This window comes from Penicilliopsis zonata (assembly GCF_001890105.1).
Source record: "Penicilliopsis zonata CBS 506.65 unplaced genomic scaffold ASPZOscaffold_7, whole genome shotgun sequence".
Taxonomy (NCBI): Eukaryota; Fungi; Ascomycota; class Eurotiomycetes; order Eurotiales; family Aspergillaceae; genus Penicilliopsis; species Penicilliopsis zonata.
In genome coordinates this window covers 1,080,743-1,107,363 of record NW_019208917.1, presented here as the reverse complement: position 1 = coordinate 1,107,363, position 26,621 = coordinate 1,080,743, and the positions used below count along the sequence as shown (strand labels likewise).

At 53.8% G+C, this 26,621-nt stretch overlaps 8 protein-coding genes across 8 annotated transcripts; 2 read left to right on the top strand and 6 right to left on the bottom strand.

Moving 5' to 3' along the window:
- Positions 1 to 94: 94 nt before the first annotated feature.
- ASPZODRAFT_132904 (hypothetical protein) lies at positions 95 to 8,208 on the bottom strand. Its single transcript, XM_022723143.1, has 5 exons — positions 8,046 to 8,208; positions 7,440 to 7,962; positions 7,206 to 7,381; positions 334 to 7,119; positions 95 to 259 (listed from the first exon to the last, which is right to left on the bottom strand). The coding sequence occupies exons 2-5, from the start codon at positions 7,794 to 7,796 to the stop codon at positions 211 to 213; spliced, it is 7,368 nt and encodes a 2,455-aa protein (XP_022581274.1). The 5' UTR covers positions 7,797 to 7,962; positions 8,046 to 8,208; the 3' UTR covers positions 95 to 210.
- A 2,070-nt stretch (positions 8,209 to 10,278) lies between these two features.
- Positions 10,279 to 12,795, bottom strand: ASPZODRAFT_66871 (hypothetical protein; the record flags this gene model as incomplete). Its single annotated transcript, XM_022729407.1, has 4 exons — positions 10,279 to 11,041; positions 11,100 to 11,585; positions 11,934 to 12,275; positions 12,335 to 12,795. 4 exons carry the CDS (start codon positions 12,793 to 12,795, stop codon positions 10,279 to 10,281), a joined length of 2,052 nt encoding a protein of 683 aa, XP_022581273.1.
- A 1,192-nt stretch (positions 12,796 to 13,987) lies between these two features.
- Positions 13,988 to 15,866, top strand: ASPZODRAFT_66358 (hypothetical protein; the record flags this gene model as incomplete). Its single annotated transcript, XM_022729367.1, has 2 exons — positions 13,988 to 15,686; positions 15,754 to 15,866. The coding sequence occupies 2 exons, from the start codon at positions 13,988 to 13,990 to the stop codon at positions 15,864 to 15,866; spliced, it is 1,812 nt and encodes a 603-aa protein (XP_022581272.1).
- A 714-nt stretch (positions 15,867 to 16,580) lies between these two features.
- Positions 16,581 to 19,830, bottom strand: ASPZODRAFT_2018180 (hypothetical protein). The gene has a single exon (XM_022727546.1). The coding sequence runs from the start codon at positions 19,574 to 19,576 to the stop codon at positions 16,676 to 16,678; it is 2,901 nt and encodes a 966-aa protein (XP_022581271.1). The 5' UTR covers positions 19,577 to 19,830; the 3' UTR covers positions 16,581 to 16,675.
- A 248-nt stretch (positions 19,831 to 20,078) lies between these two features.
- On the bottom strand, positions 20,079 to 21,718 carry ASPZODRAFT_2018174 (hypothetical protein). Its single transcript, XM_022727545.1, has 3 exons — positions 21,317 to 21,718; positions 20,585 to 21,254; positions 20,079 to 20,530 (listed from the first exon to the last, which is right to left on the bottom strand). Exons 1-3 carry the CDS (start codon positions 21,572 to 21,574, stop codon positions 20,145 to 20,147), a joined length of 1,314 nt encoding a protein of 437 aa, XP_022581270.1. The 5' UTR covers positions 21,575 to 21,718; the 3' UTR covers positions 20,079 to 20,144.
- A 118-nt stretch (positions 21,719 to 21,836) lies between these two features.
- On the top strand, positions 21,837 to 23,075 carry ASPZODRAFT_25827 (hypothetical protein). Its single transcript, XM_022728019.1, has 5 exons — positions 21,837 to 21,992; positions 22,063 to 22,097; positions 22,164 to 22,197; positions 22,271 to 22,408; positions 22,478 to 23,075. The coding sequence occupies exons 1-5, from the start codon at positions 21,966 to 21,968 to the stop codon at positions 22,616 to 22,618; spliced, it is 375 nt and encodes a 124-aa protein (XP_022581269.1). The 5' UTR covers positions 21,837 to 21,965; the 3' UTR covers positions 22,619 to 23,075.
- On the bottom strand, positions 22,938 to 24,119 carry ASPZODRAFT_132896 (hypothetical protein). The gene is made up of 3 exons (XM_022723142.1): positions 23,727 to 24,119; positions 23,422 to 23,641; positions 22,938 to 23,356 (listed from the first exon to the last, which is right to left on the bottom strand). Exons 1-3 carry the CDS (start codon positions 23,942 to 23,944, stop codon positions 23,273 to 23,275), a joined length of 522 nt encoding a protein of 173 aa, XP_022581268.1. The 5' UTR covers positions 23,945 to 24,119; the 3' UTR covers positions 22,938 to 23,272.
- Positions 24,120 to 24,403: 284 nt separating this feature from the next.
- On the bottom strand, positions 24,404 to 26,591 carry ASPZODRAFT_132891 (hypothetical protein). The gene is made up of 6 exons (XM_022723141.1): positions 26,276 to 26,591; positions 26,194 to 26,228; positions 25,378 to 26,133; positions 25,031 to 25,317; positions 24,571 to 24,973; positions 24,404 to 24,492 (listed from the first exon to the last, which is right to left on the bottom strand). Exons 1-5 carry the CDS (start codon positions 26,404 to 26,406, stop codon positions 24,626 to 24,628), a joined length of 1,557 nt encoding a protein of 518 aa, XP_022581267.1. The 5' UTR covers positions 26,407 to 26,591; the 3' UTR covers positions 24,404 to 24,492; positions 24,571 to 24,625.
- Between the last annotated feature and the right edge of the window lie 30 nt (positions 26,592 to 26,621).

Below are 26,621 nucleotides of genomic sequence, written 5' to 3'. Positions count from 1 at the left end.
TCAGTTACGGGACTAAATGCATCAAAGTACGGTACCAAAAAAGAAATTCAAATCTAGATTAATGTACATCTATCATGAACATGTAGTAGTAGTAGTAGTAGTAGTAGGAGTAGTATTATGCTGCAGGGACAATGAGGGTATCAAGTAAAATAGCCCACCGCGTTGCGGGTGGAAGGAGCGATATTTCGTGAGCATGATATATATAATGAACTATGGCTTGGAGAGTTGTTCCTTGCGGAAGAAGGCAAGATATCCTCCACTAGAAGATATTAGCAAGGACAAAAGAGAGAGAGAGAGAGAGAGAGAGAGAGAGAGAGAGAGAAGGGGACTTACCAAATGAGAAGCTGGAAGAAGAGTGCTATCCAGAACCAGGCGTTGGCAACGGCAGAAGGTCCGGCAGAGATGTCCGGCGAGATAGGCCCCGGCCCCAGCTTGTTCGGGGCGCAGGCGCGCGCGACGATGGTGGCGATAGAGCCGAGGACCTGGGCGGCAAGAAGCGTGCAGCAGATGTGCATGCGAGTCAGGGTCTGGAGGAGGATCATGCCGAACCCGACGCCCTGGATGGCGTCGAGCACGCCGAGCCACAGCCAGAGACTGCGGGCGACGAGGGCGCCGGCCACGTAGCTGCCCGCCCAGGGAAGGAAGAGGGCAGAGCCGGAGATTCCCCACCAGATCTGGGCCCAGCGCGGGGCGCCGAGGCCGCAGGCGACGACGGGGAGGATCCAGCTGTGGGAGCGGGACAGGTAGGCGAGCAGGAAGAGCAGGGCAACCCAGACGAAGCCGAAGAAGAAGATGACGAGCAGGAAGACCTGCCAGGCCTCGGCGTGCTGCGAGTTCCACAAGAAGGCCCAGTTGCGGCCGTAGGGGGCGCTGAGGAAGAAGTTCTGGATGAGCACGACGGCAAAGCACCACAGGACGATCTTGCGCCGGAAGAGCGAGATGTAGAAGGAGGGCACCTTGCCGGGGGTCTGCCGGTAGTAATTGGGCAGACCCAGGAAGAGCAGCACGCCGACCGCCCACAGGAAGACCGCGACGGGCACACAGATGGCCGTCATCTTCCAGCTGCCTGCGATGCTGCTCACGGAGTCGCCCGCCGCCGAGGCCGCGCTCATCACGTCACCCCAGTACCACAGCGCGATCACGTAGGCCTGCTGGGTCCCCTGGATGATGCACGCGCGGAACACCCACTTGCGGACGGGGGCGCCACCCTCGTCGCCAAAGTTCAGCGAGAAGAAGATGGACCCGCTAGACGAGGCCACCGCGTAGACCCCGCTGGCAACGTTTTGGAGCCAGCCACGGTTGAAGGAGCTGGAGATGTAGGGCGCGAAACCCAGGAGCAGGAACGCAATTCCATACAGTAGCCAGGGGGCGGACAGGACGTGGACGGACTTGTACGTGCGGAAGGCGAACCACCAGAGGATGGAGGAGACCAGGTACACCAGCGCGATGCCGTACAGCTTGAGGGCGGTCTCACCCACCTGACCCGTCAGCAGGGTGATCTGGTACGAGTTGGCGGCGATGATCTGCCCCAGGCCCAGGAAGAACGAGTAGACAGGCCAGTCACCGATGCGCATCTGCATGTACTTGCGCAGACCCGTGGGCGGCACGTAGTCGCGACCCAGCAGGAACTCATCCGCGGCCTCATGTTCCTCCTTGACGGCGTCGCTGCCGCTCTCGCGCGAAGCCGAGTCTTCGGCCGCCGAGAAGGAGCCCACGGGCGAGGCGCCCCGTTTGCCACCGCCGCCGCCGCCGCCGCGGTAGATCGAGGGGGCGGGCGACTGGTTGCGACCCAGGCGTGCGTCGCGGAACTTGTCGAACCACTTCTTCTCACTCTTGACCAAAAACTCCTCGATACACAGCTGCGACTCCGAGTTGCCACCGTTGAGCTCCTCGAGCCTCTTCTCAAAGGTCCGGTAGTACTCGCCCGTGCTATCGGTGAAGAAGGGGTCTACCTTTTGTAACTTGAAGTCCTTCTTGTCGCCAATGATCGAATCGACCGACAGCACCGACGCGCTGCTCAGCCGGTTCCCGGGTTCCATGTGCGCAAAGGGCGGGCGCACGGGTGACAGCAGGCCATCATCCACGGCCGGCGTGCCCGGGGTTCCGGGCGAGAGGGAACTGCGGTTGACAAGGCTGCCGTGGCTGGAATGCCGCGCGGAGAGGTACGGGGGGGGATTATTATTATTGTTGTTGTTGTTGTTGTTGATTGGCTGTTGAGCATGAAGATGGGTAGTAGTAGCCCCAGGCATGTGTCGGCTGGCCTCGATCTGCTCCGGGGTAACGGTGTATTCATCTTCACCGTAGTAGCTGGGGATGACATCGTCGTCGCTCTCGTCCTCGACATCCGTGCCCGCGCGACTCTGCTCGTCGGCCTCGGGGATGTTGCTCTTGCGGAGACGTCGACGACCCCGACGTTGGTTCAGGTGACCGGGACCAGAGCGGAAGCCGAGGGAGAGCTGACGGCTGAGGCCGGATTTGGGTTTCTCCTCGCCCCCGGGGCTCGGGTCGCGACTGTAGATGATGGTGTTGCGCTGCTGGGGACCCAGGTGGCTGAGGCGCACACTGGAGGAGGAGTAACTGCTGTCGCGGGCGTGCGGGAGCAGCATGGCGGGAGGGGTCTGCATGCCCGCGGGAGGGGTCATGATGCCGCTGTTCGGGGTGCCGTAGCCCGTCGGGGTGTAGGGTTGGCCGTGCGACTTGGTGTGCTCCTTGCTGTGGATGCGGATGGAGGTGGACTGCAGGATCTCGAGGTCTTCCACCCACTGGGCGACGGGGAAGCGCTGCTTGGCGGAGCGCGCGCGCATCTGGGCCCGCACCGCCGTCTTGGAGTTGAGCGCGTTCTCGATGGCGATCTTGAACTGGTGCAGCAAGTGGGCGGTCGTGGTCGACTCGACATTGTACCACCAGCCGGGCATCTGGCCCAGACCACCGACCCGGGCACCGATTCCCAGGGCACCCTTGCGGCCGAACTCGACGGCGACGAGACCAAAGGGCTCATCACGCGAGGGGATGAGGGCGAACTCGGCGCCCGAGAAGATGTAGGGGGGAAGCGCGGTGAACTCGGGCTTGGAGAAGACCCGGCCCGGGTAGAGCTTCATCATGCGGTCGAGTTTGAGGGCGGCGAACTTGCCGTACAGGTCGATGACGGGTCCGATACAGATCAGCTGGACGTTGGGGCGGGCCTCCAGCACGGCGGGCATGACATCGGCGATGAGATCCACACCCTTCTGCATGGACCAGCGACCCACGAAGACGAGCAGGTCGGCGTCCGGGTTCTGTTCGAGTCCCGCCCATTCCTGGGCCTGCCGGCGCAGATCCCCACGCGTGGCCTCGTAGCTGGAGTCGACGGTGATCTCGCCCTCGGGGGCCTGGTTACGGTGCCATTCGCCCGTGTCCGAGGGATCCGGGTTGGGCAGGTTGCCGACTTTCTTCAAGCCCCAGAAGATCGGGTAACGGGCATAGGACCGCTTACCGTACTTCTTGGACACACCGACGGCACCGAACCCTTGCTGGTGGACACGGAGGTAGCTGGCGCCACCGTGCAGCAGGTTGAACACCTCGCCGAACTGGACGTATTTGGCCGCCGTCTCCGGGTCGAGGTTGAAGACGGAGCAGACCTCCTCCTTTTCCTTTTGCGTGCGGATGGGCCACAGACCCTGGAACTCGGCGTTGTGGAGCGACAGACAGCACGGGACCGTCTGGGGCAGCAGGTAGAGGGGCGCCAGGGACCCGTGGTAATCGTTGATGTGATAGAGGTCGATGGGGAACCGCTGGATGGCGCAGGCGATACACTGGTTCCAGGCGGAATAGTAGATGGCGCTGTCCAGATCGTCCATGCGGGCCGGGTAGGGCTCCGCCTTGGACTGTTGGCGGAAGACCGGGGCATCGAGCAGGACGTAGGTGATGTTCTTGAGCACGTGGTACTGGACCTTGACCTCGTACGAGTTGCCGAGCACGGTGACGAACATGGATTCGGCGGGCTGGTCCTCCGGGTAGTCGATCCCACCGACACAGGGGACCACCCAGATGAGATCCTGGTGACCGAGGTGCTTGCCCATCAACTGAGCCATGACACCCAGACCACCGATCTTGATCTTGATGCCCCAATCCTCAATGTCGTACTCCATGGTGGCGATGAGGACCATACGACGGCGATCGGTGGACTTGGCGGCGGCGGCGGCGGCAAAGGCCGAGCTGTCCTGCAGGAAGCCCGACTTGTTGGCGAGGCGCATCAGCGGGTTCATGGCTTCGCCGCCCTCCTCCGGGTGGCGGGAGCGGTGGAAACCGCGCCGCAGGGCGAGCGGGATGAAGGATTTCTTCTCGCTGACGCCCACCTGGTTGAATTTCACCTGGTAGAAGGATTTCATGAAGCCGTAGACGACAGCGGCGGCGGTGATGACGGGGACCAGCCAGAGCAGGAAGAAGAGCGCCATCTGCAGGGTGTCGGAACCCGTGGGCAGCAGCTCGAAGCGCATGGTGGCGTCGTCAACGTGGATGCGCCAGGCCAGGTAAGGTTTGGGCGGATGGGCGGTGATGTTGATGATGACCGAGGACAGCGATGAGGGCGGGAGCCGGTCCAGCACCGAATCGTTGTCCGCGTCACCGTACACGCCTTGCTCGTCGGGGGACCCGTCCGGGTCCATGCCCCAGACGTTGATCTGGCCCACGGCGGGCCACTCGGCCATGAAGCGGAACTTCCAGGTCTGGTCGTCGGTGTCGAAATGCATGACGTTGTGCAGCCCGGCGTCGTAGCCGTACTCGTTGTAGGGACCGTCGAAGAAGAGATGCGGGAAGCGGCGGGGCACGTTGGGTTTCCAATCGTAGTCGCCCTCCTGCTTGTAGTCGCTGCTGCCCGTCCAGCGACTCCAGTATTCGACGCGGACGTGTTTGCCAGACCACTCCTGTTTCTTGGTGCCGCTCCAGGCGAGTTCCTCGATGGTGTCGTTGCCGCCGGAGTAGTCCATCCAACTGGAGAAGGTGGACCCCCAGTTGGTCGAGTAGCGCCACTTATCGGCGCCCGCGGCGTGGTGCTGGACGAAGAGGCTGCCGTTGGAGTATCCGTGCAGCAGGCTCTCGGAGTAGTTGGCCGTGTAGAAGATCATCGGGTTGTCAATCTGGCCGACGCGGATGAGGAAGTGGTCGATGGCGCTGGTGGTGTTGCCCGCGGTGCCCGTGGGGTTGTCGACCGTGACGCGGTGAACACCGTTGTAGACGCCCGTGAGGTTGGCGGACCAGACAAACACGCGCGGCAGCTCGCCGGAGTAGGTGCCGTTGGTCTCGGAGTAATTGCCACAGACCACGGAGCTGGTGTCGAGGACGGCGACGTTGCCGGACTCGGTGGACGAGTTGAGCGAGATGGCGTCGGTGATGGAGGAGCAGTTCATCTCGGCGGAGAAGTAGAGTTTGATCGGGATGGTCTCGTCCTCGTCCGGGGCCACCGAGGAGAGCACGGGATGATCGTGACCGGGCGAGAAGCCCGTGATGGCGGGCAGGGGCCCGATCCAGCGGGACTTGGGCACGTAGGCCCGGTACTCGTAGCGGGTCATGGTCATGTTGGAGAGACAGCCGTTGTACTTGGTCGAGCCCTCGAAGCCCAGCTTGACGGTGCTGGACTTGAGGGTGTGCTCATCGAACGGGTAGAACAGGTTCTTGACGGTGGTGCCGGTGTCAAAGGGGGCGATCAGGGCGCTATCCTCGTCACTGCAGTCAAAGGTGTAGTTGACGGTGCGGTTGACGTTCTGGTAGACCAGCCAGACGGACTGGTTGTCCGCGGCGGACCCCAGATCCTGGAGGGACTCGTAGCGGCCGCGCAGAATGGACCACATGCCGGTCTGGGTGGCGGTGCCGTTGGAGCCCGGGTAGTAGACCTCGGTGGTCTGGCTGGAGAGGTGCTGGATCCACCAGCCGTCATTGATGGCGGGGTAATTCTCGCGCATCTGGTACATGTGGCGGATGATGTTCCGGACGGGATGGGAGGGGTCCCGGTGATCGTAGGTGACGGTGTCATCCTCACAGCCGTGGCGGGCGGCGTCGACGGGCCAGTTGTAGTACTGCGAGGAGTCGAGGGAGAAACAGCCGTGCATGTGCCAGGCGGTCTGCGGGGACATGGGCATACGGCCGTAGATGTAGTTGTCGGCGGTGGCGTCGAGGATGTAGAAGGCCTGCTCCTCGCCCCAGAGGAGGAGCGGGATGCCCGGCAGGTGCAGGGTGGTGACGAAGAGGGCGAGCAGCTGGCGCTCCACCCCCCACTCGATGGCGGGCCAGCGGAAGACGTCCTGGTTGGTGGCGCCATACATGTGACGAGGATCGAAGACGCCGGTGTTGGCGTTGATGAGGTCGTTGGAGTAGAGCATCTCCTCCCAGGCGGGCACCCAGGCGACCGGGGTGTCGTAGCCGGCGGCGAGGTTGCCGTCCATGCCGAGAAAACGGGTGAGCGAGCGGTAGATGGAGTAGTGGAAGGCGGCGCCGTCGATGGCCTGGTGGTTGTTCTCGCGCAAAAAGTACTGCTGGGCGGATTCGTTGGTGAGCTGCAGGGCCTGCTCGATGCTGTCGGGCCACTGGTTGGGCTGGCGGCCGCGGCCGAGGAAGACGGAGCCAAAGGTGTTCCCGCCCGTGATCTCACCGGCGAGGTAGAAGTTTTCCTTGCCCAGGGCCCGGGCGCAGTCACGGTAGGCGCCCGAGATGTCGCCGAGGGCATCGACGGTGGCCTGGGTGGCCTTGTCGTAGCGGAAACCGTCAATGTCGAGCGACTGGATGATCATGCAGGAGTGGCGGATGATCTTGGCCCGCACGCTGGGGTGCCATTCCCGCAGACGGTCCTGGACGGAGGCGAACTTGGCCAACTCACGTTTCCAGTCGGGATAGACGCCAAAGGCCTCGATGTCACCGTACTGGTCAAAGTCGCTGTCGTAGCAGCCGACCAGGCCGGCGGTGATGGACGAGGCGACCGGGTACCCGGTCTCGTTCCAGAAGCGCGGGTAGTCGCAGGTATCGTTGTACGTGTTGCCGGGATGGAAATCGACGTACTCGCGATCCGTTTTCCACTCTACGTGATATTCCAACTCGTTGAACGGGGCCGTGACGTTCAGATAGCCGATGAAGCCAATCAGGTCGCCGAGTCTGAACAATTAGCCATGATTTTTTCCGTCGATATATATATATATATATATATCGACAACTCTACTATGCTTGAGGAGACAACTTACGTTCCGATGGTGTTGTCCATGATGACATACATGCCACGATTGTGAATCTCGGTGATGGCGCTTCGCCATTCGGCGATGGTGGCATAGTGCTTGTCCAGCAAAGTGGTATCCAAGGCCGAGTAGCCATCAGCACCCCAAGGCTGGTTCATCAGGGCGGTTCCGGCCAGATAGATGCACTGAAGCAGGTAAGAAAACAGAAGAAACGGAGAGAAGCAGGTTGAAAGAAAGAGATACCTTGATGCCCATGCCCTGGAGATAGTCAAGAGTGGTAAGCAGGCCAGCAACATCACCACCATGACGCATCTGGTTGGAGAGCAGATCATGCTCCCAGACGGTCTCGTTGATGTTATCGTTGGTCGGGTCACCGTTGACGAAACGGTCAAGCATGAGGGTGTAGACGGGGAAGCGCCAGTTGTCGGGGGAAGGATGCCAGGTATGGTTCTCCCAGGTACCATTGTAATAGACCGGGTCTGTGGCGGTTTTATTGGTGTTGATATTATAATCGACCAGGGCAGCGTCGTAGGGCCATGAGGCGACCAGGCCGGCCAGGCCCAGGAGAGCCAACAGCGGCGTGGACGACCGCCACAGCATTATTGTGCAGTAAACAACAAAACACAAGTGATCTCTATGGCGCCAGCATGGACGAGGAAGGACGAGGGGTAAGAAATCTCTGAACCGAGCAGATTCTTCTCTTGTTTCGCTTTTCTGACCCCGAAGTGATTGATTCCTGATTCTTAATCCAGTCGGGAGGAGGAGACTATAAGGCCGTCGGGCTTGTCAGTCGGTGAGCAGAAAAAAAAAAAGAAAGGAACACCGGGGGAAGAAGAGAAAGCAGACAGACTGATAACGAGAGACGACACGGTCCTCGAGAACTCTGACGATCCGACGAACGAAAGACGATAAGCAGAGACGAGAGATGCAGGAAACGAGAGATGCAGATGCAGCAGCGACCGGAACGCCCAGAGAGCTAAAATAAAAAAAAAAAATCCCGCGGGCTGCAGGAAACGAAGGCGAAGGTGAAGGCGAAGGCGAAGGCGAAGGCGAAGGCGGTTTGAAGAAACGAGAGAAGAAGAAGAAGGATAAGGGGGAGGAAGAGGAAAAGGTGAGGAGAGGAAGAGAGGAAGAGAGTAGAGAGGAAGAGAGGAGAGGAAGATTAGGAGAGGAGAGGAGAGAGGAGGAGGAGAGGAGAGGAGAGGAGAGGAGGAGGAGGAGAGAGCAGAGACCAACAGGATATCGCGATTGTCACGGCCAGCCTCTCTCTGAACGTACCCAACTTTCGCTCTGTTCTATTTCCAGCAGGCAGTGGGGGGGGGCTGTGGGTACTGCATCTGTACATCAGACACTGCTACGAACTAGTTACGTGGATAAAAGAGGCTACAGGAGGCATATAGAATGATAATAATAATAATACTACTAATAATAATAATAATAATCTAGACAGAATATGATACTCCGTCCTACATTTCGTTGACATCTTATCCTCATTTCTCTGCTGATTCCCCTTTTCCTGGGCTGATATTCAATGACGTCGTATCTGTTGTATCGTCACGTACCGTATAGAGGTCAGGTAGGTAGTTCCTACCTAGTAGGTACAGAGTATCTACCACGAATAATACTATACTACCTAGTACATATATTAGTATATAATAGTGAGATATTTCTTAACAGTGTCATTCTTGTGGGCTGTAATATGTATCTGCAGTCTACTACATGGTATATATGTAGGTAGTCTACTACATACTCCATGTACTGATAATATGTACATATACTACTGTATATAGTACTCCATAAACTACCAGGTAATATCTACTATCTCCTGATTGACGTTGTACAGATAATACGATATCCCCTTGCATCGCTTATCAGTGGCTTTCCTTGATTGGCGGCGGGTGAGACAGTCTGGCTGGCTTATCTAGAAGTATCCTGTAGGAGGATATTTCTTATATAATATACTTATAATATAGTTATTATAGTAATAGTATAAGTTACCCATAGTCAGTCTTTACTCACTACTCTACTAGGTACTAGGTAGGTATACTGCTAGTTACTACACTACTAGGTACTAGGTACACTACTCCTTGGTACTAGGTAACTATACTACTACTACTACTACTACTACTACTACTACTACTACTACTACTACTATGTAGTATACTACCTTGCATCTCCCATAGGCCATGTTCTATTGATGACAAGAAATGTCTCAGCCGAGCCTCGTATCAACCGTACTCGTGTTAGTGGATACAACCATACAGCATACATACAGAGTACCATAACCATTAATCTCCTGGTAGTATATAAAGTAGGTACTTCGTACTCTATATGGCATTCTGATTATTATACCAAGTGAAGTACAAATGAAGTACAAGGCAAGTACTACTAATATACAGATCCTTATTAAATACTAGGTAGGGTCTATCCCAGGTACCTCCAGGCCCACCTGCTCCACCCCACCCAAGACATGTCTTAATTCACCCACAACTCTATTCAGCAGTTATAATTAGTTTGAATACTACATGGTACATGGTACATGGTACTACAGAGAGATTCAACTATCCGGTCAATAACTAACTATAATCTTCTCGAAAAGTATGTCCCGATTATTTCTCTGGACAGAGTATGTAGTAGAATAAAACACATGAAACACCCGCCGTTTTCAAGCAGGGCTCGACTCTGGCCGCCGCTACGTACTCTCCTACGCAAGCTGTGACGCGGACTCATGCACTTTGCTGGCAGGCAACTGTCTGAGTCAGGTTCGACGAGTACGGAGTGCCTGTGGTATGTCAGTCCCTATGTTAGTACCTGTGGTAATCCTGATTTATTATGGAGTCGTTGGTTAGTACTCCGTAGTTCCTATCCATAGTTTGTCCAGTAATTCTTATTATGCTATTAGCTATTCACTTGATTTGTGGTGGGGTTACCACTCGCCACCAGGTAGTTATTAATACCACGGGCCAGCGAATTATAATTTAGTAATCCTAGCTATTAATAATTAACTAATACCTGGTTACATTTAGGGTTTAGGGTTAGTAAGGTTGGTAGGGTTACCAGTGGTTACTAGGTAACTAGGTAGTTATATATATAAACAACCTATAGATGGACTCACCACTGGCTGCGACGTGAACGTGCAGTGCGGATAGTCAGTCTCAGATGCCATCTCCCCCCACATGACGGCCTTGACGGCTGCATCAACATCGTCTGCAGGCGGGTGACAGGCCGCACTGATGGCGGCGCTGCAGTGGCTGGTCAGCGGGATGCTGGAGCGGAACCTGCGGATCGACAGCCCGAAGAGGGCCGTGAAATCCACCCCGGCGATCAGAAGCAGGATGAACATGGCGATCGGCGAGTAGCAGGCGCCGCGGGTGATGGAGGACGACGCGGACAAGGAGGGATCCTCGTACTCGACGATATCCACGAAGAAGATGCTCTGCGACAGCAGCCAGTGCATCACGGCCGACACGATGAGCAGCGGAACGCTGTACCGGAAGGGTAGGCTGAGATAGTAAGTCGACCGCTGCAACCCCTGGGGCCAGGACACTCGCAGGGGCTTCCGCCGGATGGCATAGCTGTCGAACTCGGCTGCTACCAGCATGGCCGTCAGCAGGCTGTTACAGAGGAAATACAGGATGGAGAGGACCAGTTGCGGCGTGTTGCTAATCAGCACAAGTGCAATCAGGTTGGTCGAAACGAATGACGAGCCGATCATCGCCGTCGAGCTGGGCTGTCCAAATCCCATCTCCCAGGCCGCCGCAAGCGAGATGAAACCCTCGCCGCCGCTGGCATTCGCCATTGAAATCACAAACAGGAAGATTGACACCCCCAGGCAAGCAAGGAAACTGTCGGCTGTCAGCCATCTGTAGTATGAACGTGATACGGGGAGAGAGAGAAATATACAAACTCATGACAACCGCCCACCGCGTTTTGCTCACGGCCTGGAACCATCGTTTCGGCCGGGAGAGGAGCATCGGGTGTGTCTGGAAAGGCTGGTTCAGGTCACCCAAGGCCAGACCGTCTGACGCCGAAATACGGGTGTATTTTTTGGACGATAGGCTATTGGTGAGGTCTGCTCGCGACAGCAGACATCGGCCTTTGGTGGTCTCATCGGGATGGGTCAGAAAAGAGGCGATGCCATCTCCGACAGTGAACAGGATCTGCTTGCGACTTGTTTTTGCCGTGAGGTACATGCAGGCCACTTTGATGGCATTGCAGATGATGACACACAGCACGATGGCTGGGCTGAAGAACAACTGGCATTTTCCGTCAACTTTTTCACTCAGACAATAGGAGATTGGAATGCTAATGTCGCTGATGTATATATACCAATTGATCACATCTGTTCCCATCGAATAATAATAATAAAGCTCCGCTATGGAATCATTTCTCTGGAACGTCACTTGGGAAGCCCATGAGCTGTTCGTCCAGTGAGTCGGAGTATCTAGGTATTCACGCAGCTGACGAGAATCGGGGCTGTAAAGATAATAATACTGGATCAGATGCGAGAGGTCCTTGGTGGGTTCCTCGGTCTCGCCATACACCGAGAATGTGTCAGAAAAGTAGGCCAAGCTGAAATTGGTCCGGGCCCCGTTGTCCGGAGCAGAAAAGTAGTAGTTGGGATAAGTCCAATGGGTGCCATACGCCCACCAGCTTCCATCCTTAACAACTGTGCTCCGGGAGCCCTGGGTTTCGCTGCCTGAGACAGAATTGTAGATGGATGACGTGGAAAGGAACTGGATTGGCGTGGACTGGTTCGCAGCAACTTGGTCCGAGATCTTGGCCACCAGACTGGAAACATTGTGGAAGTATTTGCGGTCTGCAACAAAGAGCAGGTTGCCCCTGGTAGAGATGAACTCGGTGTTGTATGCGTCATAACACTGCTTGTTGGTCAAATTTTGGAAGGTGCCATTGAAGATCTGGGCCTGGACAACAGCGGGCTCGACGCCCATCACCAATTGAAACGCGGCAGCCTCAGTCTCATTGCGGATGAGCGATTCGGTCGGTGCCAGGTCATCGGGGATATACAGGATGCCGTAATCGAACGTCACAATGGAAGAGAAGATGACGGAGTTGTATCTGCAATCTTCTTCTTAGCGTTCGACCACGAAGATTGAAGGGCTTGGAGATATAAGTACATCATATGGATTGGGGTTGAACTCAGCAACAGCAGCATCCAGAGCACCTTTCGCCTGGTATCCATGACGAAGAAGTTGCGGAAACTGAAGGTGCCGATGTCCAGCCAGCGTCGACGATAGTGAGCGTGGTCGATATCAGCGCGTGAGGGCGCCGCCAGACACTGCATCGTATAGTTGCTCAGAGCGAGCAGAATCGTGCTCAAGACGTTAATGACGATGTGCAGGCCATTTGTCCAGCCCGTGGTGACGGTACAGCTGCCTGCATACAGCTCGACGCTGTCAAACTTGCCGCCACCGTCTCGACGAGAGTATCCAAAGCCAGCCGCGATGATTGTCAGAATGATATTGATAACCAGGATGACAGCTGCAGCCCAGGTGCAGAGCAGGGCGCCAGCGATCCATTCTGTGTCCCTTTCAGCCTTGGGTTTGGATAGAAGCGAGCGGAGGGACAGGGAAATCATCTTGGGCCGGAATCTATCGTTGGAGTCGTCTAGATTGACGTACTGGGGGCGTCGAAAGAGACGAGAAATGGCAGACCAGACGGATTTCAGTGTGTCGCCAGCCATATTTGACTGGGGTTGGGGAGGAAGAAGAGTCGGGCGAGGTTGAGCGAGGTTGAACTGAGGGGAAAGTAACAGCAGTCCAGCCTCATTTGGTTTACTTGATAAAGGGTCTCAGCTGGAGGACAGGGATTATGCTGTGCAGAGCAACACATGGTGAATATAAATAGAATTATAAAGCTGAACACAGCCTTAAAGGTAGGAAAGTATATCAAAGTTGATTTAGTAGTTAATATATATCATTTGTATTGTATATGCTTGTAACCATCCTACTCTATATTAATGAAAATGTCCACACCCCTGATAATATCAAGTAAAAGCGATAGACCAAGTATTTCCAAGGTGGGGAGGGATATTAAATTAGGATCATCAGAGGCAAAATAGTATTACTATACCATAATATCACTTATTAATCAATTAATAATAGTCGGTTGCTGACCTTGGCATACAACATAGTTAGTATAGTACTTCGTATAACTACCAAGTTAATTAACTTATATACTCCGTACACGACGGATTATACCCTGTAAATTGTCACCGAGGACTCTTGACCTCTATATTCCAGTAGGTTGGATAAGTAGAAGCAGTGTTTCTAGTTAATTGATGTAATACCTCAAGTAAATACTTCTAAATCTCAGTTAGGAGTGTATACTAATGAGTCTGCCTTCTGTCTTGTGCCTTGTGCCTTGTGCCTTACTGCCTTAGTGCCTGAGGCTAATACAACTGCCTTACTGCCTTACTGCCAAGGCTTACACTCACCGCCAGCGATTTCGGCGTGCAGAAACCCCTCCTTCTCCGCCTTTGTGTTTTCTTCGGCCCCCCTCGCTTGGTGTTTTTGTGCCAGTTCTTGTCTCTGCCATCCACCGTCTGGTTGATCGATACCGGTGGAACTGCAGTCGAGGAGAGGCTAGAGGCTCGAGCTCTGGAGTTCTGTTTATCTAGAGTCTGTCCTGATTGTTAAGAGGTAGGCGTTGCCGGGGAGGAGAACAGAACACTTGGCCAGGGGGAGTCAGTTTAGCTAACCTCCCGGTGAATCTCTAGGCTCCTGCCACCAGAAAGAAAAAAGAAAAGAAAAAGAAAAGAAAAAGTCACCATGCATATCAGAGACAAGCTCGCTGAGCAGGATGCCGCCCAGCGGCCGGGCATCTCCTTTGAGTTCTTCCCTCCCAAGACCGCCCAGGGTGTTCAGAACCTGTACGACCGCATGGACCGGATGCACGCCCTCGGCCCCGCCTTCATCGACATCACCTGGGGTGCTGGCGGCCGCCTGTCCGATCTGACCTGTGAGATGGTCAACGTGGCACAGTCGGTCTACGGCCTCGAGACCTGCATGCACCTGACCTGCACCGACATGCCCCAGGAGAAGATCGATGCCGCCCTCCAGGCTGCCTACAAGGCCGGCTGCACCAACATCCTCGCCCTCCGCGGCGATCCGCCGCGGGAGAAGGAGGCCTGGGAGGCCACCACCGGCGGCTTTCGCTACGCCAAGGACCTGGTCAAGTACATCCGGGAGAAGTATGGGAACCACTTTGACATCGGCGTCGGGGGGTACCCGGAAGGCGCCGACGACAACCCGGATGTCGACCAGCTGATCGACCATCTGAAGGAGAAGGTCGACGCCGGCAGCTCCTTTGTCATCACCCAAATGTTCTACGACGTCGACAACTTCCTCGCCTGGGTCCGCAAGTGCCGCGACCGGGGTATCAACGTCCCCATCATCCCGGGTATCATGCCCATCCAGACCTACGCCTCGTTCATCCGCCGCTCCAACTGGACCAAGGTTAATGTGCCGCCGGAGTGGCTGGAGGCCCTGGAGCCTGTCAAGAACGATGACGCCGCCGTCCGTGAGATCGGAAAGACCCTGATTGCCGATATGTGCCGCCGACTGCTCAAATCCGGCCTCATCAACCATCTGCACTTTTACACCATGAACCTGGCCCAGGCCACCAATCTCGTCCTGCAGGAACTCAAACTCATCCCCTCAGAGGAGACCCCGCTCCAGCGACCTCTGCCCTGGCGGCCGTCGCTCGCTCTGAACCGTCGCACCGAGGACGTCCGCCCCGTCTTCTGGCGCAACCGCCAATCCTCGTACATTGCCCGCACCCAGACATGGGACGAATACCCGAACGGCCGCTGGACGGACTCGCGCTCGCCGGCCTTTGGCGAGCTCGATGCCTACGGGATCGGCCTGAAGGGCACCAACGAGCTCAACGTCAAGCTTTGGGGCCAGCCACGCTCCATCCACGAACTCTCCGACATCTTCGTCCGCTTCATCCAGGGCACGCTCGACCGTCTCCCCTGGAGCGACGCCCCCATCACCGCCGAGGCCGACGCGATCAAGAACGACCTGATCGACTTGAACCGCCGCGGCTTCCTGACCATCAACTCCCAGCCGGCCGTCAACGGCGTCAAATCCTCCCACCCTGTCTATGGCTGGGGTCCCAAGAACGGCTTCGTCTACCAGAAGGCCTACCTCGAGCTGCTCGTTCCCGCAGACCTGGTCGACGAGCTGATCGCCCGCATGGACCGCAATGACGACCTGACCTACCACTGCATCCGCCGCGACGGCGAGCTGCGCACCAACACCCGTGACAGCCCCAACGCCCTCACCTGGGGCATCTTCGCCGGCCGCGAGATCATCCAGCCCACCATCGTCGAGACCGTCAGCTTCCTCGCCTGGAAGGACGAGGCCTTCCGTCTCGGCGAAGATTGGGCCAAGTGCCACGAGCCCTCGACTCCCACTCGGAAACTGATCCAGGGCATCATGGATGACTGGTATCTAGTCAACATCGGTAGGTTCTCTTTCTTTCTAGTCTTATCTTAATTTGGAAAACGTTCCAACTAACCAAACCCCACTAGTCAACAACGACTTCCACAAGACCCATGATCTCTTCGACCTCTTCAAGGACCTGACCGTCAAAGACCTCGACCGGGCGATTCCCAGCGAGGTCGCAAACGGCACAGAGGCCTGATCTTCATAACTCTTATCCAATCCTCTACCTCACCTCACCTCACCTCATCTCACCTCACTATTCGACTATTTCAACACACCTGGCATTCAGGGAACAAAACCTCTTTCTTCTTACTTTTTTGTTTTGTTTTTAACGGCGACACGAATGAAGACTTCTCAACGACTCTTCCGGCGCGATTTGGGTGATTTCAACAATGCATGATTCAAACATGACTTTAACGTCTCTATCTCAACATACATCTTCAACGAAAACTTTCAACATTATCATATACCCTTCTCTTAACGAGACCGCAAACCAGTAATAGACCAGGAACAGAGAGAATCAAGAACAAAAAAAAAAGACTTAATTCAACATCATATGACGGAGTTTCAATCTCTCGGAACCATATTTTAAACATGATTTTTTACAACGGAAAAAAGCGCAGGGAAAAAAAGCGATTCCCCCTTTTCAACATGGGTTTCGAAAATCTTAATCGGGTGGGATTTCCTTTTTCTTCCTCTTCTTCTTCTTCTTCCCCCTGCATATTCGATTCTTCTCTCCTGAAGATCCTTTTCTCCCGTTAGGTACCCTTTGTAACTCCTACTTTGGATATAACTATACCTCTTCAAAAAAAAAAAAAAAAAAAAAAACCAATTTCACCCTAGTCAGTAGGTAGTTAACTAGTAAATAGCTGTATACATCATGTAGACATACATCCCACTGAAGCTCGATAACTTCTCATAGTAAAATCGTATATTTCTAGAAGACAGCACTAAGAATGCTATAAGAATACAATGCATAGGATATTATTACAGCCCCAGAACAAGACACTACGAAAGCAAGGTCTGTCCGATCTTCCCAAACGTCCATCCAAAAGGCTTCGCAAACCAAACTATCCAACTGCTCACAAGCACCACATATCCGGCTGCTCGCCCGACAACAACCATACTGAACCCTAGAACTACCAGGTACAGCAAGGCCTGCCCGATTTCCTTCGCAAACTGCGACAGCTCTTCCTCGCGGGGCTGAGGCCACGAGCCGGTTGACCTGTAGATAGCAATCACCGCTAGAACGCGTTTCAAGACGTACAGGCAATGTTCGGCCATGTGCAACACTCTGCTGAGGATGAAAACACCGCACCCGTTCCCCGGGAAGCGATTGAAAAACCCCTGCAGTTGAGCTGCAGATAGCAGAAAAATGTCAAAAAACAACGAGATCGTCTGGATATTGACCGCATTCTGGCAGTTTTCCCGCCGGTCATCACCAGATCGTCCGAGGGAAATGCTGGGGATGTTGCAGTAGAAGGAACCGTCGTTGCCCAAGTCTATTTGATGTCCATCAAGTTCAGCCACTTCAACAACCCTCGCTGTCTCCCTTTGATAGCGATATCCCTGATTAAGTTCTGGCCCAGTTCCGTGATCGGAAACTCGGGATGCTCGCACCTTGGGCTTCTGCAAGCCCTGGCAAGCAACCGATGTGGTCCGTCCTCGCAGTCCCGTCTTATCGACGACCTTTTTGGCGTCTGACCTCGTCACTTCTCCTGGCATATGGATGGACCCACGAGTGGTGTTTGCGGTTTCAGGGCTGACTTGGTCTACCTCGTGGGGAACGACTCTGGCGGGGGTGGTGGTCATGGGTGCGTTTTCCTGACAAGAGCCTCCGGATACTTGTTCTGATTTTGCGGATGAAGTGGGCATCGGTGCTTTGGATCCAAACTGTGTAGAGATCCGTGGTAGGTTCTCGCGGGCTCTGCCGGCGGTCTTCCGCATAGTCTGGGTTGGAGGTAGTTTGACGTCTAGACGTTTGCCGCTCTTTTGAGTGTCTGTGGTCATGTCGACGGGAACTGAAGTGTGCATGGTAATGGGTGTGGTAATGAACACATCGTCTCGGTCTCGTGCTGTCGCCTTCTGTCCCCTCTCCTGGCTCTGGGTCAAGTTGACGTTCGGGTTTGAGTTCTCTTTGTGCGAGCTTTTGCCAGTCCCCTTGTTCTGAGTTTCGTCTTCCTCGGCTTTCTTTGGCGGGGACATGGTCTTCAATGACGGCTTCGAGCATTGGGCAAGCTTCAAATTCTGAGAAATTGGCTTCCATTCGTCTTGAACGGCTTTTCCTGCCTCCGTTGTCGGCAGCTCGAATGGGACGTTGATTCTTGGTTTTGGCTGGAACTCCTTCACGGTACTCCGGCTTTTCGTAGTGCGCTGATATACGCTGTCGCTCATGTTCGGAAAGAGCAGTATTTCGTCCGGGTTTTTCATATCTGGCTCGTTGACAGCTCTGCAGCCTAAAAAAGAGCCATCCTTGTTAACGCGGTTGATTATCGGTCTCACAGGAGAATTACTGCCGTCACCACCAGTCCTCAGTCGAGATCCTGTTTTGCCCAGTGCGTCCGTGCTGTAGTATGGTCGGGGGTATTTAGATGGTGATACAAACGGCTGCGCGTCTGCTTCGAATATGGGAGTAGAGCGCTTGGGGGAACTGTGCGGCGACTGCTTGGGAAGCTGTTTCTCCTTTGTCCGGCCCAATAGCGGCTTGGACTCAGGCGTCACAGTCCGAGGGCTCGGCAAAGTATCGGGATCGACCATGGCGTCTCCATCTTTGTATACCTTCTCGATGCTCTGTTGGAAGTTAAGGATCTGTTGAGCCGTCATCATCGGCGGATTAGGTTCTCTTGCTGAGGGCATGTGCACAACAAATTGATCTTCCCATTCTGTATTTGAACTCCCCGGTCCTGATATGGGGGACACCGACTGCTGTGAGGAGACACTGGAATCCGGTTCCGTGCTGCTCCTATCGGACGACTTGGACGGTGTGCGGGGATGAAGATTCGAACTATCACTTTGGCCCCCCTTCAAGCGCCATATCTTTCTATCGTCATGCCGACGTGTGCGGTCTTTTGAGGAGCTGCTCGCAGGGCTGACAGAAGCACTTTTCGGACTCGGGCTGACAGTCCCAGTTCGGGAGTTCGCCCCTCTAGTCGAGATCCTGGCTTCGCGTGTAGATTTTTGCACAGGTTTAAGTATTCCGATGGACGAATCTGACTTTGGAGAACTGTGTGTTGACATCATTTTACGGCACTCCGCGCAGTGGGAATGCTTCGTATGATGATCTTCGCATTCTAACGACGATGGTGACTTCTCTTGTTGAAGTCGTTGTCGGTACTTCCGCCAGTTGTGCTCATGTTCCAGAGGCGCTAACTTGGCAAGATTGTCTTCAGTTCTGTTCGGCGATTCTGACGTCTGAATATGCCCTGTGTTCTCGTGATAGAACCGGCCGCCCTCCGTGAAGATCTTGGGTACTGGAAGTCTGGTCTTTTTGGACTTCTTCACGATGGTATCCGGTACGTCTTCCGAGCTTTGGCTAAGTTTCCCTGCCATCGCGTTGTCACCGGGGTGAGTATCGCTAGGAGGCTTTGGACATGGCGTATCTTCGAAAGTGACAGTCTGCCCGCTGGGGTCTTTACAGAGGCCTCGATGGCGTCGATACGATCCCCTTGTTCGTCCTTCGGTAGCCATGGTCGCTGAAGTGTTGTAGCGGTTATCACGTCGAGCACCTAAGCGGATCAAAGACCAATCTTTCGACCATACCCTGCGAGAGGAGGATTTAGATGCCGGTGCTGCTTTGGATAAACGTATACTGCGGTTCTCCTTTCGTCGAGGGTGTCTCGGTTGGTGAGAAGATGAAGAGTGTTGAGCATAGTACGGCTGGTGGATAGGAAATGGAATACGGGCAGACATCGCGGAAGCCGAATATTCTAGTGGCTGGGTCGAAAAATGAGGTAATGATATGGTTGGAATGTTATGCAGCCTGCCATCTCAAGGAATGCGGGCAGGCTATTGAGGAAGCACGTTGGAATGTGGACTCGACCGCCCATCCGCCGCGTGGAATGGAAGCTGCAGACGCCATGGAACACGTTGATCCTTCCTTTTCTTGATGTTGATGGAAAGTGCGAGGCAGGAGCCAAATCCCGCGAGATACAAAGGTACAATCCAACTGTATTATTCAAAGAAATAGAATGGGTGAGTTGGGTCTGACCATGCCCTTCATACAAAGTGAGGAATCGATTACAAACCTGGGCCAGACCACATTCTTTAGCTTGAAGAAGGCTGGGGGAGGAAATTCTAGACCCATGCCATTGACCCTCAACGCCAAAATCAATGCAAAACCGAATTAAACGCCACAAATGCATGTATGTATATGTAGGAAATTGAACCATTAGGAGCGACGGACAGGCGGCCTGGATTCCATGGAAAGGCTGGCGGTAACTAGAAGATGCCCGGTCGAGAAACTGGTACAGTTGCGGTATCAAAAATATCCGGTTTCTCGACGGCTGCTCGGATGGGCAAATTTGGGAGCACTTGCCGCAGGGGTTGCGCCTCCAGGGATGCTGCTCCTCTTCAGAGGACTGGACGCTTTCTTCAATGGGCTTGCTCCTCTGTCCTTGTAGAAAAACTCGCCAGGATTTTGGACGCTACGGCGAGAGTCTATTTTGACTGCTGTAGACTTCCTCAAGGGCGAATTTGCGTGAGAAAACACGCCGAGGCTGCCACCATCCCCAGTGCCGGCAGCCGATGACGGGCGGAACTGTGGCTGGCGAATGGCAGTGCTTGTACCACGAACGAGGGGAGAAGCGTCTCGTAGATGGCTGGGGGTCTGCAGTGGAGCCCACTGATGTGATGCCAGGGGAATTGATGGGGTGCTGCCTGTAGGACGCCTAGGGGATGTTCCCTCTGGGTCGACATGACTGACATAGTTCGGGTTGGGGCTTGTCATAAATCCGCGGTTGACGACAGTAGTAGGCGTATACACATCGACCTTGTTGAAGTTGTTGTCAGCGCCTGCCTGGGTAGCGTTCTCCTCGGAGAACTGAGTCCCCACGTCTCTCATCCGAGGTTGGGTTCGCGGGTGCACGTATTTGATATCGTACTCCTTCAGGACTTCTTTATGCACCAGGGTAGAGTCTTTCGCCTGCTGGGTGAATGATGAGGACAGAAGCGACGCTTGGACAGAAAGCAAGGTCGTGAGAACCAAAGTCGTCACAATTGTAATGCTCGGACGAGGATCGGAGATCTGCGTAGGGAGGAAAAGCCAGTAGACCAAGACATGTCCAGGACTAAATAGACAGAACAATCTCAAGCAAATCGGTAGGGGGTCCCAGACGGCAAGTTCCCAGACATCCTTCTGCGCATCCGGATGCGCCCTCGACTCTGCGGCCCCCGTCATGACCTTCCCAGCAAGATACCGCAGCGGCGAGGCTGTCATCGGGGTGGACTGTACCCGGACACGGTGCGCAGAGGGCGTTGCAGGAGGCTGGTCGATGGGGGCTTCGAATAGACGATAGTGTCGTTTGCGATAGAAGGTATAGACGGCATTGAAGACCGAGAAGAAAGCGAGCATGTGAACAATGAAAGAGGCCTAGAAGGAAGACACAACACAGTGAGATCAGAACAAATAGGAATCGGCTTTTTCGACCATACCAGCCAGCTCAGCCATGGGACTCCCCCATCTTCCCCAAAGACATCGTCAATCGCCTGGCTCCCCGACGACTGACTGTTTGCCCTGGCAACCAAGAAGACGAGATTCAAAGCAACACCAACAGGCAACGCCCAGTCTTTCTCAAACTGGTCCCAATCATTCGCATCAATCTCCTCAGACAGCCACAGAAGGAAATCCAAGGGGTTCAGATAAGATTTAATCCGCTCGGCGAGCGGACGGCGACGTATGAGCCGCGGCATTTCTCTCTCTCGAAGAAAATAAGGAAGTGCGGAGGATAGATCTGCGAGGCCAGAAAAAGCAGAATCGTAGCCCTCTTATTGACCAATCTGAATGGAACAAGGGCGGTTCAGAAACCAAGTACTCGGTGAAAGCGTCCGGGCCAGTGAGCCAAAATTGACCATAACAACAAAGAAACGAAACATTTTGGCTCTCCGCATGCTTAGATAAGCGGGCCGATAACAAGCAGCTTCGGCTTCACCAGCTGGTCTTATCTCCCTTCATGAGGGCAGCAACCCATCTGAGCCGGCCATTACAGAGGTTAACACCTGCTCTATATATCACAGGCTGCAGGACTCATATTTCGGGGCTGTTGGGTGTCTTGTTTTTCTCGTTCGTATCTTCCTACCCACCATGGCGGCCCCGATCTCGTCATACAAGGTACCCCCTCCCCTCACCTCACGGTTCATTAGCTTCAGTCTAATAACAATTGCTTGTTCTGAATATGTAGGACCGGCAATTTCTCGCCGTCATCGGTGACGAAGAGTATGTTTTTATTTTCGTCTTTCTTTCTCGAGGCAGAGATGAACCGACTAACACATGTGGTTGCAGCTCAGTGACCGGTCTTCTTCTCGCTGGCATCGGTGTAAGACCTACTGTTTAAATTCGGATATGTTGTCCCTAGAAGAAGGGATAGCTCATCGGTTTTTCTTATCTAGCATGTTACGGACCCCCCCGACTCGCAGCGGAACTTCCTCGTCGTTGACGCCAAAACCGAGACTTCGGCCATTGAGAAAGCATTCAAGAATTTTACAGAGGAGAGAGCAGACATCGCCGTCGTGCTGATCAACCAACATGTATGTGCCAATTGTGGAAATTGCCCATTCATTAAAACTGGTACTGACTGTTTCAACTTCAAATCTTAGGTGGCTGAGCGCATCCGACACATCGTCGACGCCTTCTCCGACCCGTTCCCTGCCGTGCTTGAAATCCCGAGCAAAGATCACCCGTATGACCCAGACAAGGACAGTGTTCTCAAGCGGGTAAGGAGACTGTTTGGAGAGTGAGTGATCACGGGTTTGGCCTCGATTCGAATGCTGGGGAAAATAGTAGATACCCAAACCTATATGAAATACATGCACATAGAGACCGCTGTTTATGGGGTTGGATTTGTTACGGCGCACACACCCAGTACTTTACAAGGGAACAGTAAAACACTACTACAAGGGTTCAAAGGATATGCATTTACATTACTGGATCATCCTTTCAAGCATAAAACATAATTTCCAATTTAAACAGAATGATGCTATATACTTTCATCTTGGTCGCGCAGCGTGACATGATAGAGAAAAAAGCAAAGAAATCAATCAAATGTCTTCGTGCAGATAGATAAGATGCCTCCAAAGGATCCCCCTGGTGGTAGAGATTATAGGGATACAGGTTGACAGAGCGAGATAGTACCGGGACATATTGGCTGACAAGGAACCGAAACAGAATAAATATAGCGTTCGTTGGTGCAAAAACCCAAGCGCCATGATTCGAAACAAATAACCAAGCAAGGAAGTAACAAAAACAGAGACATGCATGGATCATAAATTGACAGAGCACACGAGAAACAAATATCGAGACAAGCAGCGCTACAAAACAAATTGGAGTGTCGTCGATAGGCAGGGCATCATGCTGTGCAAACGTAAATCAGCGATCGGGGGTTCATCGCGCGCTTAGAATTGGATGTTGTCGGCCTGCAGGCAGGTGATCTTGTCTTCGTCTTTGCTGAGGACATCGGCGAGGACGCTGAATTTACCCTGGTGACAGAAAAAGAAAACGTCATTACCGTTCAATCTGTAGACCGCAAACCGGGAAGACATACCTTGGGAATCTGCGCAGGCAAGGCCACCTCCTTCTCCAACACCAAGGGACCCTTCTCCAGAGGGCATTCGAGGTCGACATTCTTGATCTGCTCGCACAGATCAACCGTCTGATGGACCAAGGTGATCACATTGTTCCACTTGACGTCCAGCAGCACCGTGGCTCCCTTCTCGACTGTTTCGGTGAGAATGCCGGAGGCCCTGATCTTCAAAGCCTGGCCACTGTCGATCGAAAAAAAAAAAGATGATGATATTAGTAAAATGGACGACACCGGCAATTCAGTTCAATCACGCAACATAAACATACGCTTTGGGCGGGTTAGGAACCAACTCCACCGACTGGATCTGCAGGATATCGTCGGTCGGGATCGCACAGTGGAACAGAGGGTTGTCTCCGGGGACGGCAGGGCCGTTCAATTCATGAATAGGAGCCTGGCTAGAGGGCCATAGTGACAGAGGGTTGGCCCCAACAGAGATGGGAGCAAGGAGACCGACAACGGTGGCGGCAGGTGATAAGAACTTCATGGTTGGAGATTTAACAGACGATGTTCTCGAGATCTGTCGAAGTTGATCGATGCAGGACGCAGGACAGCAAGAGACCTATTAGTCTATGGTCTTTAGTGTTTTTAACTATCGTGAGACGGTCAACAAGGAGTGCTGGTTATCGGATCCGAGGCGGTTGGGAAGAGGGGAGAAGGCTGAAGCGGTGACTACAAGAGGGCGATTCCCTTCTGAGGTTGGCTCAACCCCATTCCGCATTGGCGATGACGACTGGCCACGTGATCGTACAGGGACCTCCGACCTGGTCACCTGCTCCACGCCTTGCTTGAAGCTGCCTCTTACCAGACATCTTATCCCCTCTGTTTACTGTCTGGGTATAACGGCTTTTGAAGCCAGCTTGTGGTTTCTATTGAAGCTGTCTAGTCGGTTTCCTTATCTTAACCTCAGCGCATCGTGATAATGGGAATACGACCCACCTTCCCCGCCCAGGGCTCCAGAGATATGGAGATGATTTGGAGAGAGATGCTTGTCGAGGATGATGATTTCAGGTGATATTATGTACTAGGTACTAGGTATACGGTATCAGGAATTGAAACGGATCTGACATTGTGATCTATCGTTGACCAAATACTTAAATATTTCGTGTATAGTTCCGTGTATATCTCCAAGCGAAAGGACAAAACTTCTAGAACAGGCACCAAGACTCTATTCCTGATTTTTCGGTAATGAAGAGACTGCCACTGCTAACTTCTCTTGCAGATACCGCTCTTGTTCCAACCGGCTCTTCTTCAGATCCACACCCACAACCAGGATGCCGAAACTGACAACGCTCAACGCAAAGAGAAAATAGAATGGGGTAGACGCGTTATCAGAAGGCGAGGCGTCAATAATTGCACTGGAGACAAGCGGGCCGATGAACGACGAGGTTTTACCGATGATACTGAAGAGACTGAAGAAGAGAAACTCGTGGCCTCGGGGTGTGACTTCAGAAATCATGATCTGCGAGTAACTGTACCAGGGGCAGACGACAAGGCCGTAAAACGCTTGGTAGACCTGATGATGTTAGAAAAAGAAAAAAAAGCCCCCAAGACAGGAATAGATTCTTCTCACCCAAACTTCCCAGACGTGGTGAAACCCGAAGTTATCGGTCCAGATCCCAATCATGCCCCATCCATCCAGCAGGATGATACTGAACGCAATGACATTGAACATGGTCTTTGTGCCTAGTTTGTAGCGTTGCTGGATCGACCAAAATGCATAGATCCCCACTGCCTGGGCTACAATGCCCACAATCAAGAGATACACCAGCTGCAGCGTGTTGTAGGCGACTACCTCGTTCTGTAGGGTGGAAATGACGGTGACGGTGGTATTCAGCGAGTCACCGAGGAGGAAGTAGCCTGTGTCGTTATCGTTAACCGGTGACTAAATAAGGGAGTACAGCTTGCAGTATCTCTCACCAATAAGATAGAGTAAGCTCTGTTTGAGCTTCCAGATCTGCCTCATGGCATAAACCAGCTGCTGCAAGCCTGCGAGGACGATATTCCGGCCATCAGTGCTCTGGCCCGGCCGTCTCTTCTCGAAAATGAACCAGGGCAAGGAGACGAGCAGCCAGACCCCACTGGCAAACGCAATCAACACGCTGAGCCCCCAGTTGTTCTTCGCCGTGCTGGCGTCGACGTCCACGCCGAACATGATCCCCACGATGACCGCCAGAATGACAATCTCCGCGACGGACTGCACGTAGAACGAAACGTTCGCCAGCTGGCTGCGCTTCATCGTGTCCGCCAGGTCGTATTCTTCCCGACTGATCCTTCCAGCCGCGTACTCCTCCGCCTTGGTCTTCATCTCCGCCGTGTTGCGCGCCAGCCCCGGAAACGCCGCCGTCCAGAACGTCAGCGTAGTCTGGTACGCGATCAAGCCGACGATATATAACCCTGTTCCAATATGCCACTGATCGGCCGTGTGCACGCCCAGCCAGGCGAACCCGACAGCATACGCCATCACCGACAGCACGATGAGAATGTTCGGCCGCCAGGTACCAAAGTCCGCAAAGCTCCCGATCACAAGAAACACCACGATCTGGATGGCGAACGAGATGCCATTGCATAATAACACGATGCTGTTGACCGACCGCCGGCTGCCTGCGAAGACGAGCGTGTCGTTCTCGTCTGCCGCTTGGGAGAGGAGATTCTGGAACGCAGTGGGCGCGAAGTCTATAGTTTAGAAAAAGAAAAAAAAAAAACATCACTGAATAAAGAGATGAAAACGATTACTGAAGAGAGACAACCCATTGTTGCCAATATAGTAGCTGGAGAGATTTAGTCTCAGTCTCTTAAACGAGCGTCAACCACCCACGCGTAGTATGCCCAAATCTCCCGTCTGGTCGTCTGGAATCGCTCGTCGAACTGATCGGGTGCCGTGGGCTGGTCGACTGGCGCCGGCGATTCCTCGTCGATGGCAGATATGCTGTTCTTGGTGTCGCTCATTTGGTGTAGCGGAGGATGGAGAGGGGATGCTGAGGCTTTAGTCGGTGTGGTGGTTCTCCTCCATACAAATACGTAGATAGAAAGATAGACAATACCAGTATTGAATGGAACCCCGCACGAGAGATAGATAGTACTCGTAATTATGAGGAATAGGATCAAGGATAAAGGATAAAGAATCAAGGATCAAGTAATCCACCCTTCGTTCTAAGCGCGAA